The following is a 16,775-nucleotide window of genomic DNA, read 5'->3' as shown; positions in this document are numbered from 1 at the left end:
GGACAACTCCAAGTCCCGAAAATGCCCCCACATCTCATCTCTTCTTTCTTCTCCCTGCCCTCAGCAACTACCGTGACCACTTTCTCCACATCAATGCTACAGTTTCTTCCATTACTAGTCACAATAATTCTGTAGTAGAACACCAGTAAATTCAATCTAATCCATATTTTATTCCTTCATCCTGTGGACCCTGGGTTGGTGATGTCCACTCCAGTGTGCCAAAATGTATTTACCAAATGCAATGAATGTGTCACAATGATGAAAGAGGTTGTTGATGTGGGAGGAATTGGGGGGTGGGGGGTGGGGTATGTGGGAACCTCTTTATATTTTTTAATGTAACCTTTTTGTGATCTATATACCTTAAAAAAGACAATTTAATTTTTTAAAAAAAGAGTTTATGAGTGGGTGGGGGTGGGGTGCAATTCCCAGTCTCATCCAGGCTCCTTGAATCTCCAGATGAGAGAGTGAAACTGCTGGTGGAGAAGAAGATGAAGGAGAGCAGGAGGCTAACTTTTTTCCCTCTCTCCCTTTTCCATCCATAACCTACATCTACATACTCTTGAGTCAACATTTGACATCTTTCTGGATACTCTAAGCAACACCCTTCTTCCCACTAACCCTGAGCTTAGATCTCCTCTAGCATTACCATAGTGGAAGATGGGTCAGTTGATCCTTGAGATGTCCGGGTTCCACAGTCCACAGCTGCCTTATCCCTGTCTACCTTATGGCTCCTCAGGGCATGATCCTTGGGCTGGAAACACTTTGGACCACAACCGACCCCTGCTATTTATAGGAAATGATCTATCACAGTTTTCAAAAAATATTTACACGTTTTGTTTCCTTCTCCTTTCTCCCTGCCCTTTCTTACATTTTCAAAGTGGGCACTATATTATCAGGCTGTCCCTGAGAGACTGCCTCTTCCCTAAAATCTCCTAAGCAGCAAAAGTGTCATGTGCCAAGAAGCTGATGCAGGAAACAGGACACCTAGCCTTTAGTAACACAGTCAGGTATAAACTTATTAGAAGAGGCTTAGGAAAGGGGAGGAACAATACAGACCAGTGACATATTACAGTTGTATACCCAGCACCTGTCCCCTGACAGACAATGCAAGAAACCATTACCTTAATTCACCTAGGCACTATCAGACAGGATCAATTTCCAGATATTTCACTGTGGCCACCAAAATGAAACATTCTAAGTTAGCACTGAAGAGTCCCAAACTGAAAACCTCAAATTCCAAACAAGAAGCCTTCCAAATAAACTCTGGATAGGAAATGAAAATTTTCTAGCCACAGATCCCTCTGATTAAGATAGCCTTTACCTAGTCCTGGTTGTGTTTTCCCTCTGTCTACATCTCTCTCTCTCTCTCTTTTTAATTTTGGTTGTTCGTCTCTCATTTTTCCCCACCTTTTCTGACATTGGTTGATTGTTGTCCTATAGCTATTTCATCTAGCAGCCCATCTATTCTAATTCAGGTTGGGATGGGGATGGGTGGGGTCATGCCCTTTGCTTTCATAAACCCACTCTACCACCACCTCCTTGGAGCCCATGGAAAGAAACCCCACTTACAGCCCCTTCTCCATTGCAGCCTGCTGCTGCTGCTGCTGCTGTGTGGAATCCAGATCTTCTGCAGCCTGGTTTGGGTGAGTTCTCCCATCTCTTGGGACATTTTAGGCGTTGCAGTTAATGATACCACTGTCCAAACAGTACCAGACCTTTCTTCCTACCGTATTAATTGTCCCCTTTGCTGCTGTAGCCACAGCAGCAGGTGGACAAGGGTAGGACAAGAAGAAGCTAATGTCAGAAAAGGCACATTGGGCTTCTGAGCCCTCTGACAGCCTGTCTCCAGCCCTCTGTACTCTTTCCTCTGGTCCTAATCTGCCTCTGCTCCTATACGTATCAGTGGCAGCTTGGGTGCAAAGAGTGAGAGGTTGGACAGAGGTCAGCAGAGGCCTCTGAACCCCAAGAGCTATGTACATAGGAGATAAGTTGGAACTCAGCAAGGAAAGCAGACAGCAAGACAGCCCGGTCTGGCCAGTTGCTTCCCTCCAATGAAGAGAGGACTAGTAGTGTATGCAAATAAAAGACCAAAGATCATGTGCTTATATCTTGTGTGGGGTGGAGAGGCAAAGGTGATGGAAGCAGGTCTCAGAGGCTTTTGTAGCTTTGAAATTAAAAAAAAAAAAAGGCCCAAGTAGAACATTAAGTTCAAACCCAAAAGCAGAGATCCATATCAGAAATGCAAAGTACACAGGTAAAAACACATGAACACAACGTTCCTACTGAAAAATGCAATGTTTTGAGCTAGCAATCAAAGGCCTGAACTGGAAGTAAAAGGTTCACTGTCTCACTGTTCCCCCTCCCAATGGAAATGGCATTAAAATCCATTGTCTTACCCTGACTTTACTGCCTTCTCTGTCCCAAGAGCTTGCCTTCCTAAAATGTGTTGCCTGGGAACTTTTGACGAAATGAATACTGTCTGACCATTTTTATTTTCTCTCCAACCAAGGCTAAGTAAATCAGAATAAACGTGTCATATTGAGAAGAGCAGTGAGTACGCCATTGCTGAAGGGGGGTGGGGAGGATGGTAGACGCTGCCCACATGGCTGCCAACTGCCCTCAGACACCCTAGAGAGAAAGGCATTATGATCTTACCCAGAACCTGGCTAAAGTTCTTCATGTAAAGTCATGGGAATGTAGGCTTAGGGTAGAGGCTGCAGCAGGGGCTTGTGGGGAACAATGGCCTCAAAGCAGGATAAGTCCATAGGCTAGAGCCCCTCCCGTCCAAATGTTTCCTTTTCATCCCCTCCCCTGGTTGTTTTGAGACTTTTATGTGTAGAACTCATGTAATTGCACAGCACCCCTGGAAGATATCCAAGTGTACTCTTACTTCATTCTTATGCAACCTTCCCACCCCTGGAAGAACCTGCAGTGATTGGATAGGAGGAAGCTCAACTTTCCTCCCCCGAGTTGGGCTACACAGGATAATCTCTTGGGGATAAAGATCTCCAACATCGCCCTCTCTCAATGTTCTCAGCTCCACTTTGCCTTTTCAGAAGTTTCCTAAAATACATTCTCAGCACACCAGTCTACACAAGGGTTAGATTCCCTCTGGCTATTGTTTGTATATCATACCAGACTTTCAATGCATTCCAGAACCCACCTATCTAAATGAACCTACATAGGCAGTAGATCACAGCAGTTAAGAGCAATGGGCTCTTGAATCATACTACCTGAGTGGAATCCCACCTTTGCCCCTTATTGGCTATGAGACCCTGAACAAAAGACAACTTTTCAGTTCTTCAGTTTTTTCATAAGGAATATGGTAATGATAAGAGTAACAACTCCTCTGGATCACAGAGTGTTTCAACAATGGCAATGGAGGGATACTGGTATGGGATACCAATGACAGGTGATATATGGCTGACAGGGAGCTGTACAGAACATATGTCCAGGGTGCATGGTAATGTTTGGATATACTCATAGTGGCAACAATTAAAAACCACAGCAGGGGGGGTACTGGGTTCCTGGCCAGTGGTGCTCTGTTGTGGTCCCTAGGGGAGCAGCGACAGTCTTCCAGGTACAGCGGCGGGGACCGGGAGGGAGTGAGGGTTCAACAGTGAGCCCCTGATGCTAATGACTATGCTTGTGAGCTGATAAGCCTAAAATAAGAACAAGGCCTAGAGCAACACTGTGCCTGGGAATTTCCTCCTGTCAGCCTTCATGTTACTCAAATGTGGCCAGTCTCGAAGCCAAACTCAGCATGTAAATGCAATGCCTTCCCCCCAGCGTGGGACATGACACCCGGGGATGAGCCTCCCTGGCACCGAGGGACCACTATCAACTACCAACTGATGATGCAACTGGAAAATGACCTTATACGGAAGGTTCAATGTGGATCAGCAGAATATCCCTGTCTACATAAAATAACATGACTTTAAAATGCTGTTTGACCTAAAGTAAGGGGGAAATGGAAAAGAGAAATGAGTTTATATGGCTACGAGTTTCTAAAAAAGAGTCTGGAGGCTGGCAGAAGGATTGCCCTCATGCACAACTGAGCAGAGTCAGAGAGACAGATAAAGCAGATACAACCCCCAGATATCGGTTCCTTCGAGGGCTAAAGAGACCCATGGGAATTATGGTCATGGCCGATGGGGTTAACTACCAGGTCAGATGGCCCCTTTTTGGAACTGGTGTTTATGTGTGATGAATCTGGACTCAGATGGGATCTTCCTTCATAAGACTTTCATGCTAATGTGCTGGAGGTGCAGCTAGTGTCGGGGTTTAAGATATATTTAGGGGATTTGAATCTCTGGACTGACAATGTGATAGCCAGGTCCTGAGCCTCAACAGACTCCAGCACCTACAATATGATGTATTGGACTTACCACACTCAGCTAAGATGGAGTTGAAGAAGGACAACCACCACACCATGGAGCCTAGAGTGATTACAACTGAAAGTGGGAGGATTGCATCCAACATCCATGTGGAATCTGAGCCTCCTCTTGACATAGAGGTGCAATGGACACAACCAATCCGATGTCCACATAGAAGAGGTGGCATTGGATTGGGAAAAGTGGACATGGTGGCTGATGGGTATGGGGAAAGGCAGGAAGAGATGAGAGGTGGAGGCGTCTTTGGGACATGGAGCTGCCCTGGATGGTGCTTCAGAGGCAATCACCGGACATTGTAAATCCTCACAGGGTCCACTGGATGGAATGGAGGAGAGTATGGGCCATGATGTGGACCATTGACTATGAGGTGCAGAGGTGCCCAAAGATGTACTTACCAAATCCAATGGATGTGTCATGATGATGGGAACGAGTGTTGCTGGGGGGGGGGAGAGGTGGGGTGGGGGGGTGGGGTTGAATGGGACCTCACATATATATTTTTAATGTAATATTATTACAAAATCAATTTTAAAAAATTCAAAAAAAAAAAGAAAACAGTAAAGGAAATTTACAATATTATGACACAAGATTAATATTTATGATATGTGAAGCACTCTTGCAAATCAATTAGGAGGATGATTTTTATTTTTGGTTTTGTGAAAAAGATATGTTAGAATTGAGATGCCCTTTAGAGATCTTTTCCTCTAACCCTCTCAGGAAAAAAACCTGAAGTCTAAAGAGAACTATTTTCCTAAGGTCATGCAGCAAATCAGTGGCCAAGTCAGGAGTAGAACACTGGGGACCTAATTTCTCCCTCGAGTTCAGGTCATTCTTTGGTTTATCTAGCTTAATTTAAGAATGTGGTCATCCATATTAGCTCCAAACTAGACTTTGGAAGAGATACAAATCCAAATTCTATTAAGTCTAACTGGTATCACTCTTTTAATGCTAAGAATCTTAAAAATAACCCTTATATGTATGCTTTCCATGGCTGACAAAGCAACAACATACACTTTACCCTATTTGCTCCTTACAAACATCTTCACTAGCTTCACAGGGACATTAAGGTCTAGGAAGGGGAAGTAGCTCGTCCAGGGTAATGTAGCTGGCCATATGAACCCCTCTTTTATGTGAATAATTTTGTTCTCCAGCTCCTGCCAAAAGGCAGAAAGATAATTTTAGCAGCTGGAAATCTGAGACAAGAGGCTAGCAGGCATTTAGCAAGGTCTTAAAGGGTAAACCTGGGATCCAGGCCTGAAAACCAAACTTAAAACTCCCTGGAACTAGCACTGAGATCCCTCAACACTGTAACCAGTTCTAATCCCAGAATCAGGAGAACAAAACAAGCTTCTTCAGAAGGCCTTAGCCTGGTATTCAATGTTCGTCTCAATCAAGCCTTGGAGAAAGCCATGGCTTTCCTTAGACCCCCATATTCAAAATGCACTCACTAACTCACTGAGCCCCAAAACATACCATGTACATCTCTACTTCTGAGCCTTTGCTCAGCCTGGAATGCTTTCTCTTCCCTTGCATTCTTAATGAAATTTGAGTCACACTTCAAGACACAGATCACCTCTGGGAAGCCTTCCCTGTATCTCTGAGACAGGCTTTGTCTTTGGTACTCCCATTGCCCATACACTCCCATCCATCTGAGCAAGTATGCAGTAGTGTTTTACTGATCTGCTTCCCTACTCTAATGTTTGCTTCTTGTGGATGGGCAGGGGGTCTTATTGATCTGTGATCTGTGTTTCTAGTGTCCTGCTCAGGCCCTGGCACAGAGGAGACACTTGTTCCTTGTTCATGAGTGTTTGTGCAATCTACATCTATCTCACTGCCCTAGAGGAGATGGATATGTGGACAAATAATCCCAGTTCAACAAGGCAATTATTATAACAGAGCTGTGCATGGAACTGGGTGGGAGTACTAACTTGGTTTGAGGGGAGAAGGTAAAATCTAGAAAAGTTTCTCAACATTGAATAGCGCAGAACAGAATGAAAAAAGAATGAAGTCCTGCCTTAAAAGGTCCAATAAACTGGTTGCAGAAAAAGGGTTCACTCAGTATAAGAGACTCATACAAGACCAAGAACTGAACTGCAAATTCTAAAATGGGGCTATCTCTAGGGAGGAAAAGTATGCAGTGCAACTTCCCAGGGCCCCACATATCCTGATGCTGCTCTCAAAGTATGGTGTTTGTGAGGGGAATACCATTAAAAGCAGCATTAGCACAGTACTGGTAAGCAATAAAATCAGAAATGGGGTCTCCCTATTGATAATTCTTGGAGTGTGTCAGTGTGAATACATTTGTTGGGGTGGGGAGAGTATGGGGTGCAGATTGGTCACATGTTTATAAGCAAGGTACATATATATTAGTATCAGGGTTTCTGTGACAGCAGCCTAAAATTCATTTTCTTCTTGAGCACTGTCTTGGCCCTCCATTTCCCCACTACTTTCAGCCCCATGCCCAGGGCCCAAAGCTCACTGCATCCTAAGTCCTCAGAGTGACTCTTCACAGATCATAATTACTCAGTGAGAAGAACAGCTGGAGGTTGTGGGTGATAGTACCTGTGAAGGCTGCAGAAAAAGCAGGAACACTAATCTCAGACTGAGAATGGAAGTCCTGAAATGTCTCCAAAGAGCTTTGGTTCCTGTCCTCCCACCCCTCTTGACCTTCAGACAACCCTCTCAGGGAAGTAGGCTAGAGGCTTTCATTTCCATTTTACTCTCAAAGCCATTGAAGCTCAGATAAGTCAGAGAGCTTGTTCCAAAGTGCTGCAGCAAACCAACCCTACTTTATACATCAGTGGGGAGGCAAGAGATATAATTTCTGTCATTCGAAACTGAAATAGACCAAGCTGGAAAGACTTCCAAATGCGCTAGAGAACTGTCCTACAATGGCAGGCCAGAATGGATAAAAACCAAACAAATACACAAACCATAGGTAGGGAGGTATAGATAGAGATACATAGACTTCGATTTAGATAGATATAGATATACTCTTTCCCCCTCCCAATTCTTTTTCACTTACCTGTTCTCTTACAGGGTTTTTCTTCCATCGCTAATTATCTGACACTCAGTTCTCTTGGACCCCCAAAGCAGGTCCAGTGGGGTGGCATCAAAAAGGGAGCCTGGAGGCATTGGTTGGTTCCCTGGGAAGGCTAGGGAAGTACCCTTGGTAAAGGGGTGCGTGTTTGCTCTTTTGCAATATCAGCTGATGTGGTTGCCAAAGAAGTTCCTGAGCCACCCAGAGCCTTTTTCTTCCAGCCAAGCATGTGTTCACCTTGCCCCAAAGGTCAGAACTAATATTAACAAGCCAGCCATTGCAGGACAGGGAAATTAAAACCAGCAATGGAGACAAGCAAGATCTGGATTTCCCTGGGGCTGGCCGAGTTTCAGGTTGGTCTTCAGGGTAAATGGGCACAATTTCTTACTGGAAAGCAACTTGGCAATATGCAGTAAGAACAAGAAAAAATCCTCGTTCACTTTGTCTTAGTTATCACACTCCTGGAACTCACTCAATCCTAAATCAATAACCCCAGAGCATGAAAAAGCTCAGGGTACAAACATTTTTTTAAATTTTAATTGCAGAGGTATTTTCTGATGGCAACACCTGGAAGGTAACACTGAAGTCCTTCAGGAGAAAAAGCAGCTCAGTTAGTCTTTTCTGCAGCCATTGAGGATGATAGCTCTTAGAATGTGAAATTCTGGGAAGAAATAATTATGTCGCAATTCTAGGTGAGGATCTTAAAGATGCAAAGTTATGCTTCTCCCTGGATTTTGGACATGTCTATTATTTAACCTGTTGATACTCTTGTTGTTGCACTTTGTTCGTTCATTCATTCAACAACTTATTATCAACTAATATTAGGGACTGGGATTTACAATATGAATCAGACATTGTTTTCAAGTTCCTGGCAGTCTAGTGACAACAGAAGTCAATGATAGCCGTGCACTGTGATAAGTACTGTAATAAAAATGGACCACAGGGTGTTGTAGGGGCCCAGAAGTAAAAGTCTAACTGGGAAGGTTGGTGGTCAGGAAAACCTTAGGAAAGTAAAGCTTGAGCTGATTAAGGTAGGGTTTGAATCCTGGCTCTACCCTTCTAAGTGTGAGTCTGAGGAGAATTCACGCAAGCTCTCTTATTGCGTTGTCACCTGACCGTGGCAATGCCCCTTATTATGTTGTCCTGAGAATGAAATAAGATCATCATGTATACGAAAGAGTCATGGATTGCACTGGGAAACATTTCTGCTCCAGAGCTGGATAATCAACTTAAATTCTCTGGATCTCGATTTTACTTTTCTGAGAAATGGAGCCAAGGGCAAATATGTGACGGGTCACATTCTTAAGGATGTTGAGGTCCAAGTAAGATCCCGGCTACCGGGTGGATTTGAGGCCCAGCCCCCTCCCCTGCACCAACAAGAAATTAAATCAGAAGTACTAGCCCTCCTCCTGTATCTAATCTCAGTAGAGAGCCTATTACCGTTCCCCACTTTAGCCACCACCCACATACACCAGCGTTACATCAGCTACTCCTCTGGGCGCATGCGCCGCAGCCATCTGCGCATTTAGGTGGGCGGTCTGTCGCACTTGAGATGAGGTTTCAGTCACTGAAGATATGCTTCCGGGTTCCGCCGCTTAAAAAGTGCGAGACCTCTTTTGTAAGGTACCGGAAGCACTGAGAGTACTTTTGAGAGGAAGAGAAACGCGGTCCGGGCGAGTGTGCGGCCTGAAAGCCAGCAGCTGTACTGGAGGCCTCCTTCTCATTCATTTTTCCTCAGCTTCCGCACCACTCTCTTCAACCTCCACCAAGCCCCTCCTCCAGCCAGGGAGAACTGAGGGGCTCGAAGTCCCGCCCAGCGTTCCTCTAACCTTTTCGTAGCACGCACTGAACGCTTGCGCAGACACGAGGGGAAGCTGTTGGCTTGTCGCTAGTTTCGGCGCTAGCTGGTAAGCCTTGCGCTTTGCCGTAAAAATGCTGCGTGTGGTGAGCTGGAACATCAATGGGATTCGGAGCCCCCTGCAAAGGATGGTACACCAGGAGCCCGGCAACTGCGCCGCCGTGGCCGTGGGACGCATTTTGGACGAGCTGGATGCTGACATAGTCTGTTTCCAGGAGACCAAAGTGACCAGTGAGCGCTCAAGAGTCCAGGACACCTATCTTACTTTATCTGTTCCGCCAGTTTTTGTCCCTGATCCATCTCATCTCTCTTTCCCATTCCCCTCTCTTTAGTTTTCTCCTCTTAGATCCCAGCTTAGAATCCTGATTCACTCTTCCTTAGACCTCCATCTTCCACCCCAGTATAGATCCCCTAATTCCCAGTCCACCTCCTGTCCTCAGCTCCGAACTCTAATTCGCACCCCCTCACAACCCCATCCCTGCTTATTCTACCGCCCCCAGTTCAGACCTCCTAATCCGCCCCCCATATACTGTCCATCTTGTGCCCCCAAATCAGGCCTCCCAACTCCCCCTGCCTGTCCTCAACTCTTATCCCTTAATTCCCCCCACCCCATCTTTGCCCCCAACTAGAACTTGCCAATTTCCACCTCTTTACACCTTCATCTCGAATCCCCAGTTCCTCTTATCTTCTCCCATTTCTTGTCCCCAGTGCAGATCCTCTAATTCCCACCTCATCTCCCACCGGAAACTTAAGAGTCCCTAATTCCCTCTCCCTCCTACTTCCAGCTCCATCTGTCTCCTCATCCTCCTCAGACCCCAGTAACTCCTCTCTTCATTCCCCAGTTCAGATCCTCTAATTTCCTCTCCCTCTTGCGTCACATTTCCAGCTCAAAATTTCCAATTGTTTCCCTCTCCCATCTGCCCATCTCCTAACCTCAGATCCCTCCCATCATCTAGCCACCCCCCCTTTAGCGCTGACTTTCCCTCTCCCATCCCATAATCTTCTGCCTCCTGATTCTGACATCAGTTCCCTCTCTAGCCTCTACCTTTCTAGTTCCTCCTCTAGTCATGGACCCTTCATTTTCCTTCCCAACTCTGGCTCAGATGTGTCCAAGGAATTAGCTCACATCTGTAATTCTAGACCTTCGTGTGTCCTGGGTCCTATTTCTATCTTTGACTTAATCTTACTTTTACTTTTTTCCCCCAGGGGATGTCCTGACAGAGCCCTTGGCTATTGTCAAGGGCTATAACTCCTATTTCAGCTTTAGCCGCAACCGTAGTGGATATTCCGGTAAGATGGGCTTTCTGGAGATTTTAAATTAGGGATGGAGGTAAATCCAAAATTTGATGAAACAGTAATAAAAGATTTAAGCTTTTAGACCACAGAACTAAAGCCATATATAATTAAACTTTGTGAAGTATAATTTTTATAAAATTATTCTTTTAGGCTTCAGAAGCACAAATAGTGAAATGATTAGTTATATGAGCTCTGGAGTCAGGCTGCCTGAGTTTGAATCCTGGCTCACTTCCATTGTATCCCCTGGCAAGTCAGTTAACTTCTTTGTGCCACAGGATCCTCATCTGGAAAATGGGGATAATGCCTATATCTGTTACAAGGATTAAACAAATTAACCCATGTGGTGGTAATAACACTTATTGCATACTACCATGTATCCATATAAAGCACTTAGAACATTAGCAGTTATTATTTGTGGCTTTTTTAGATGAAGGAACTGAGGTTCCAGGGTTTGAGTAGAGTTGCTCCAAGCTCTAGGGAGCCATCCATGGTCCTTGAGTTTGAGGAGTTGTCAACAGAGCCCCACTTTATGAAGATGACTCAGGTGACCTGCATGGGGAAATTGGAGGGGGCAGGGTATGTAATAGGCTGTTGGCTGCCAGTCCCCCTCAGAGTCTCCTATCTGTTGCTAGGTGTAGCTACCTTCTGTAAAGACAGCGCTACCCCAATTGCTGCTGAAGAAGGCCTGAGTGGCCTGCTTGCCACCCAGAATGGGTACGTGGGTTGCTATGGAAACATGGATGAGTTCACCCAAGAGGAGCTTCGCACTCTGGATAGTGAGGGCAGGGCCCTCTTGACACAACACAAGATCCGGTAATAACCCATATCCCCCTGCACCTTACCACTTGTGTTTCTACTCTGAGTGTGGTGAACCTGAAGCTCACTTTATATACATGTTTTCACCATGGAAAATTCCCCATACTTGCCTTTCTTGGTTTCTAGTCCTGACTGGGCTAATTAGTAAGTGACCCTAGGCTAGTCGTATTCCTCTCTGAGCCCTGAATTCCCCATCTCTACAGTGGGGGGCAGTCCTAAAAGTCCAGCTCTCATTACTACAGTCACCTCTAAAGCAACTTAGCCAACACTGAACTCATTTGCCCCAAGTTGCTTCTCTTTCTGGGTGTTCTGTTTTTGTGAATGGCAACACCATCATCTGGTTTACGTGGGTGTCATCCTAGATGCCCTTCTGCCTCACCTGTAGTTAGTCCCACAGTCCTGTGCATGCCAGCTCATTTCATGTAACCCTTTCTTTTACTTCCATCCCACAGACAACTATTAAGTGTTAGGCTTAGGGGAAGGGAGATGTGAAAATGACTTTTTTGGTGGGTTTCTTTTCTCTGCAGCACACAGGAAAGGCAGGAGAGGACTTTGACACTCATCAATGTGTACTGCCCCCACGTGGACCCTGGAAAGCCTGAGCGGCTGGACTTTAAGATGCGCTTCTATCGCTTATTGCAGATCCGAGCAGAAGCCCTCCTGGCAGCTGGCAGGTATTTCAAGCCAAGGCAGCAAGACTTCCTTGAGCTTGTCTGGGGTACCCAGCCCTGTGCTAAGCTCCATTGAAAGGGATATGGGATCCTCAACTTTGAGTTCCTTCATAGCCTTCTTGCAGACACCATGTGCCCACTCGTATAGGCCACACTCTCTTAAAATCTATGAGGACAAGGTAGTGGTACAAACAGATTTTTTGCTTAGATACCTCTAAGCACTTATCTTGACCCTCCCTTTTACTCGTTCTTTGCCCCTAAGCTAGTCCTGCCTCTGTTTCTCTTGTGAAATGAGCATGTGATTCTCTACCTCACAGAGTAGTTTTTTTGAGGATGAAATGAGATGAGGAAGAATAAGTGCTTAAGCAAATTAAAATCCTTGATCAGGGAAGGCTGAAGAGTTCCAGGGAAGGACTAGAAAGGTCAGGGTGGGCTGGAGTAATCAAGGGATCCCTCCTATAAGAAGTGATGCCTGAGCTTCACTTTGAAGGGCCAGAAAGATGCAATTAGGTAGAGATCATTGAGACAATCATGTCAAACTGAGGAAACAGTGTAAACTTTGGAGATTAAAGTTGGGTTGGTAAGGTGTGAAAGGCAAAAAGGTTGTGGAACGATTGAAGAAGTAGACTGCTGTGAGTTGCTGTTGGCTAGAAAGCCCCAATATGTCAGAGCTCTTGGGCCCAGGGAAAAGTATATGGTCTAGGACTACTGTTTCTCTTTATCAAATGTCCATTTGACAATCTCACATTGTGTTTTTCAGCCATGTAATCATTCTGGGTGACCTGAACACAGCTCACCGCCCCATTGACCACTGGGATGCCCTCAATCTGGTAAGGTTCCCTCTAGGCTTCTGACTCCACTCCTGGCTATAGTTTTGCTCAGCCAAGCAACAATGCCTGGTTTTGGCCCAGGGCTGCTTTCTCCATAGGTAAACAGCTTAGTTTGAAATACATTTCTCAAAGCACTAAGGATTGGTCGTTTATTCAGTAGACATTATAGGCCCTGCCCTTGGCCTGGCTCTGAGCTGTGTCCTAGGGACTCAGTTTCAAGTACGATCCAGCTCTTGGCCTCTCAGAGTTCTCAGCATGGCAGTGGGTTACATACACATGACCAGCCACTAAAAGAATGGTGTTCTCAGGGCTGAGACAGATGGGGAGACCAGAGGACTAGGGAAGCCCAGAGATGGGATTTCTCAGCTAACCTGGACATAAGGGGAAGCATCTGAAAATGGCTGAATATTAAATGAGTAGAACAGAAATTTGGGCTAGGGGGAGCAAAGCATTCTAGCATGGAAAAAGACTCCAAAGTGAGAATTTGACTGGTGTACAAAGGAAAACTGCAAGTTTCTTTCTTGATAGAAGGTGATATGGGAAGGGAGGTGAGTGGCAGGAGAAGAGGCTGTTGAGTCCTTTGGGGGCCATATTTCAAGGGACTTGAACCCCACGTTCCCTTGTCATTTCCTTGAAACACTGCATATCCTCCTCAGAAACCTTCAGTACTTCTTTGTACCTCTGTTATGCAGAGAAAACATCTAGGCCTGGAATGCCAGCTTCCATTTCCAGCCTCAGTACCCCTGCTTACTTGGGCCATCTCTCAGCCCTTTGTAAATGCTGTTCTCATTCTGACTTTTATCACTATAGGCTTCCCCTCCCCTTTATGTCTTTTTTTCTCATATTAACCTCTCTAAGTCCTTCTAAGCCAATGGTCCTCAAATCCTGACTGCACCTTAGAACAAGGAGCTTTTACAAAAATACCAATGCCTTAACACTACTCCGGACCAATTAAATCAGAGTCTCTTGAGTGTGGGACCAGTGTAGGTTTTATAAGCTCCAAGGATGATTTTGTTGTGCAACTAGACTTAAAAACCACTGCTCTAGAACCTACAATTTTAGTTAGCCTCATGAGGAGAGGAATCAGTAACTTAACACTGGTGCAGTCCAACTCAGCACTGGGCTTGGCACAAAGACGGGGCTTTAAGATTTCTTGATTAGATTACAGAAAAACCCACATAAGCATAGTTATGACTCCTTGCTAGGAAAATGGGCAGAAATGAAATGAGAGAATGGTGTAGTGATGATGGGGGGTGTACACTACCTGGAATAGGCCTTCAATTCCTTCCTGCTTTATTCCTCATCAGACATTCACTCAGTATATTCTTTTTGCTTCCTGTGATAGGATCATATATCTTTATGCCTTCTATTTTTAGTTCAGAATGGTCCTAGATCTAGGTCTCTCAAGTGCATTTCTTCTATTCTTCCCTCCAGGAAAAGAAAATAGTACTGGGTCATATGACAAACAGACTTTCCAAAGTAGCAGAATATGTCCACTTCCTACCAGATCTGCTTTTCTAGTTTTCTCAAATCCTTTAAAGATACTATAATTACTTCAGTTGCTCCAACCTGGGAAACCTGGGAATTGTGCTAATACTGTCCTTCTTTACTTGCTCCCCTTTCCAACATTCAGCAGCTCCAAATAATCTGTTAATTGCTGTGATTTTTCTCTGTCTCCTCTGGCACCAACCTAGCCTAAGTGACTGTCATCTCTTGCTTGCACATTACTACAGCAGTCTCCTAGCTGGTATTCTGGCCCCTATTCTGGTCTTCCCTTAAGTGTTTTGGGTACATTGTACCCTTCCTCCATAGACCTATCATAGAGGCTGTTACTCAATTTGAAACACCTCCTTACCTAGGTAACTTCAGATCTCAGCTCCAGATCACTTCCTCAAAGGAAGCTCCTTGGTCCCCAATATTAGATCAGGGGACTAGTCCTTAGCATTATGCCTGGAACATAATAGCATTCTATGAAGTTTTGTTACATTGAATGAATGTGTGACAGAGCCAAAGGAAGTTTGGATCCCTGGAGCCCCTCAGCTCAGGAAGGAGGTAATTGAGGTTAGGGGTATTCAGTGAGGGTTTTTACACAAACATCTAAACAAATAGTGCCAGAAGGTTTAAATGAAAAGCCAAAGTCTTAACTCCTAACCCCAACCTTACTCTCTGGAACCAACAACTTTTAGCATCCTGTTTCTACTCTTTTGTGAGTAATTCTGGGAATTGTTTTGATTAAGTAAATAAATTTTCAGATTTGGCATTCATGGTTATGAAAGATAAATGCAGCCTGGTGCAGAGAGAGAAAACACACATGGGCTTTTAAATCAGTCAGAATGGGGATGTAATCCCAGCTCTACCAGTTCTGAACTGTGATTTGGGGCCGTAGTATTCTCTGGAACAACTGAATTTCCTTGTCTATGAAATGAGACAATTGGTCTAAATCCCTTCCAGTTCTAGGCTTTTGAGTTCTGCCTCTTTGTTCCCTTCTCCAACCTCCTTAGGAATGCTTTGAAGAGGACCCAGGGCGCAAGTGGATGGATGGCTTGCTCAGTGTCCTGGGGTGCCAGGCTGGGCCTTTTATTGATAGCTTCCGCTACTTCCAACCAGAGCAGGAGGGGGCCTTCACCTGCTGGTCAGCAGTCAGTGGTGCCCGCCATCTCAACTATGGCTCCCGACTTGACTATGTGCTGGGGGACAGATCCCTGGTCATAGATACCTTCCAGGACTCCTTCCTGTTGCCTCGGATGTTGGGCTCTGACCACTGCCCCGTGGGTGCAGTCTTGAATGTGTCCTCTGTTCCCGCAAAACAGTGCCCACCCCTGTGTACCCGTTTCCTTCCTGAATTTGCAGGCACCCAGCTCAAGATCCTTCATTTCCTAGTTCACCTTGAACAGGAAGCTGTATTTAGGCAGTCGGCACTGCAGCTTGGCAATCAAACCCGGGTACAGATGCGCCAAAACAAAGCCCATGTGCATTCACCCAGGCTTAGGCCAAGCCAGGCTGGCTACAACAGAGGCCAGAAAAACCTGATGAGCTACTTCCAGCTGCCCTCCAGCTGTCCCCAAGCCTCGGTAGATCTGAAACATCCTAACCTGCCACTGATGTGTGCCTTCAGGACCTCAATGACCCCAGAAGAAGAGGCAACAGCCAAAGTGGTAGAAGTGCATGTCAAGGCTTCCGAGGCCAAGGATGAGAAGGAGGTGCAGACCTTGTTCTGGAAGTCTGTGCTAAGGGGTCCCCCACCCATGCCCCTCTGTAGGGGCCACCAGGAACCATGTGTGATGCGTACTGTGAAGAAGCCAGGACCCAACCTAGGTCGCCACTTCTATATTTGTGCCAGGCCCCAGGGTCCTCCCACTGACCCCTCTACTCGCTGCAACTTCTTCCTCTGGAGGAGACCCAGCTGAGCCAACACCGGTCTAGGAATGCCTGGCATGGTCAACCCTGCACATCATCTGAAGCTAACACCCCTTCTCCTAAGCTGTCAATATTGTCTCCTCCACCAAGGCCTTGCTTCCCTTTCTGCTCATAACTCTTCCCTCAAAGAACCTTCCCTTTCCTATTCCTCCTCCTCCTCCTCCAAGGCCACCCTTACTCTCTCTTCTTCCTGCCTAGCTCCTCATTGATGAGCTCCTTGTGCCTTGATGCTGTGACCTAGCCCCTAACCTCGTTTCACACCTTCTCATCAGAAGCACAGGGGAACCAGTTGCCCCAGGAAATTGTGATTTTAAATCTCTACCTGCCTTGCTGGGAAATGTATTTGTACATAAATAAAGACTATGTCTGTGTTTCATTGCCCCATATTGTGCTCCGTGAAGTTGAGTCAGAGAAGCTACCTCAATATTGGGGTTTCCAACCACTTGTGAGGATATA

General features: G+C 45.6%; 2 protein-coding genes across 13 annotated transcripts in view; one reads left to right on the top strand and one right to left on the bottom strand.

Annotated features, from left to right (window-relative positions):
* The window catches only part of PFKFB1 (6-phosphofructo-2-kinase/fructose-2,6-biphosphatase 1), a 124,499-nt gene extending 116,903 nt beyond the window's left edge, over positions 1-7,596 (bottom strand). For 2 of the 12 annotated variants that reach the window (XM_058291515.2, XM_058291520.2), the window contains exon 1: positions 1,570-2,017. In XM_058291515.2, coding sequence (XP_058147498.1) covers positions 1,570-1,669 — 100 coding nt within the window. In that variant the 5' untranslated portion in view covers positions 1,670-2,017. Of the gene's footprint in view, positions 1-1,569; positions 2,037-7,416 lie in introns of those variants that run through there. The other 10 variants (XM_058291516.2, XM_058291521.2, XM_071213130.1 and 7 more) reach the window with 10 other exon arrangements.
* Positions 7,597-8,941: 1,345 nt separating this feature from the next.
* APEX2 (apurinic/apyrimidinic endodeoxyribonuclease 2) lies at positions 8,942-16,703 on the top strand. Its single transcript, XM_004478356.4, has 6 exons — positions 8,942-9,520; positions 10,496-10,579; positions 11,218-11,398; positions 11,929-12,075; positions 12,833-12,902; positions 15,404-16,703. The coding sequence occupies exons 1-6, from the start codon at positions 9,364-9,366 to the stop codon at positions 16,307-16,309; spliced, it is 1,545 nt and encodes a 514-aa protein (XP_004478413.1). The 5' UTR covers positions 8,942-9,363; the 3' UTR covers positions 16,310-16,703.
* The last annotated feature ends 72 nt before the right edge of the window (positions 16,704-16,775 follow it).

This window comes from Dasypus novemcinctus, chromosome X (assembly GCF_030445035.2).
Source record: "Dasypus novemcinctus isolate mDasNov1 chromosome X, mDasNov1.1.hap2, whole genome shotgun sequence".
In the NCBI taxonomy this organism is placed as follows: domain Eukaryota; kingdom Metazoa; phylum Chordata; class Mammalia; order Cingulata; family Dasypodidae; genus Dasypus; species Dasypus novemcinctus.
Note: the sequence above shows the minus strand (reverse complement) of the source record. Positions and strands in the feature narration are given on the sequence as shown.

Excerpts from the sequence above, each read along its gene's own strand:
- APEX2 (XM_004478356.4), top strand. The coding sequence starts at position 9,364 with ATGCTGCGTGTGGTGAGCTGGAACATCAATGGGATTCGGAGCCCCCTG. Across the intron at positions 11,399-11,928 it reads TTGACACAACACAAGATCCG|CACACAGGAAAGGCAGGAGA; the intron begins GTAATAACCCAT and ends TTTTCTCTGCAG. Across the intron at positions 12,076-12,832 it reads GCCCTCCTGGCAGCTGGCAG|CCATGTAATCATTCTGGGTG; the intron begins GTATTTCAAGCC and ends TGTGTTTTTCAG.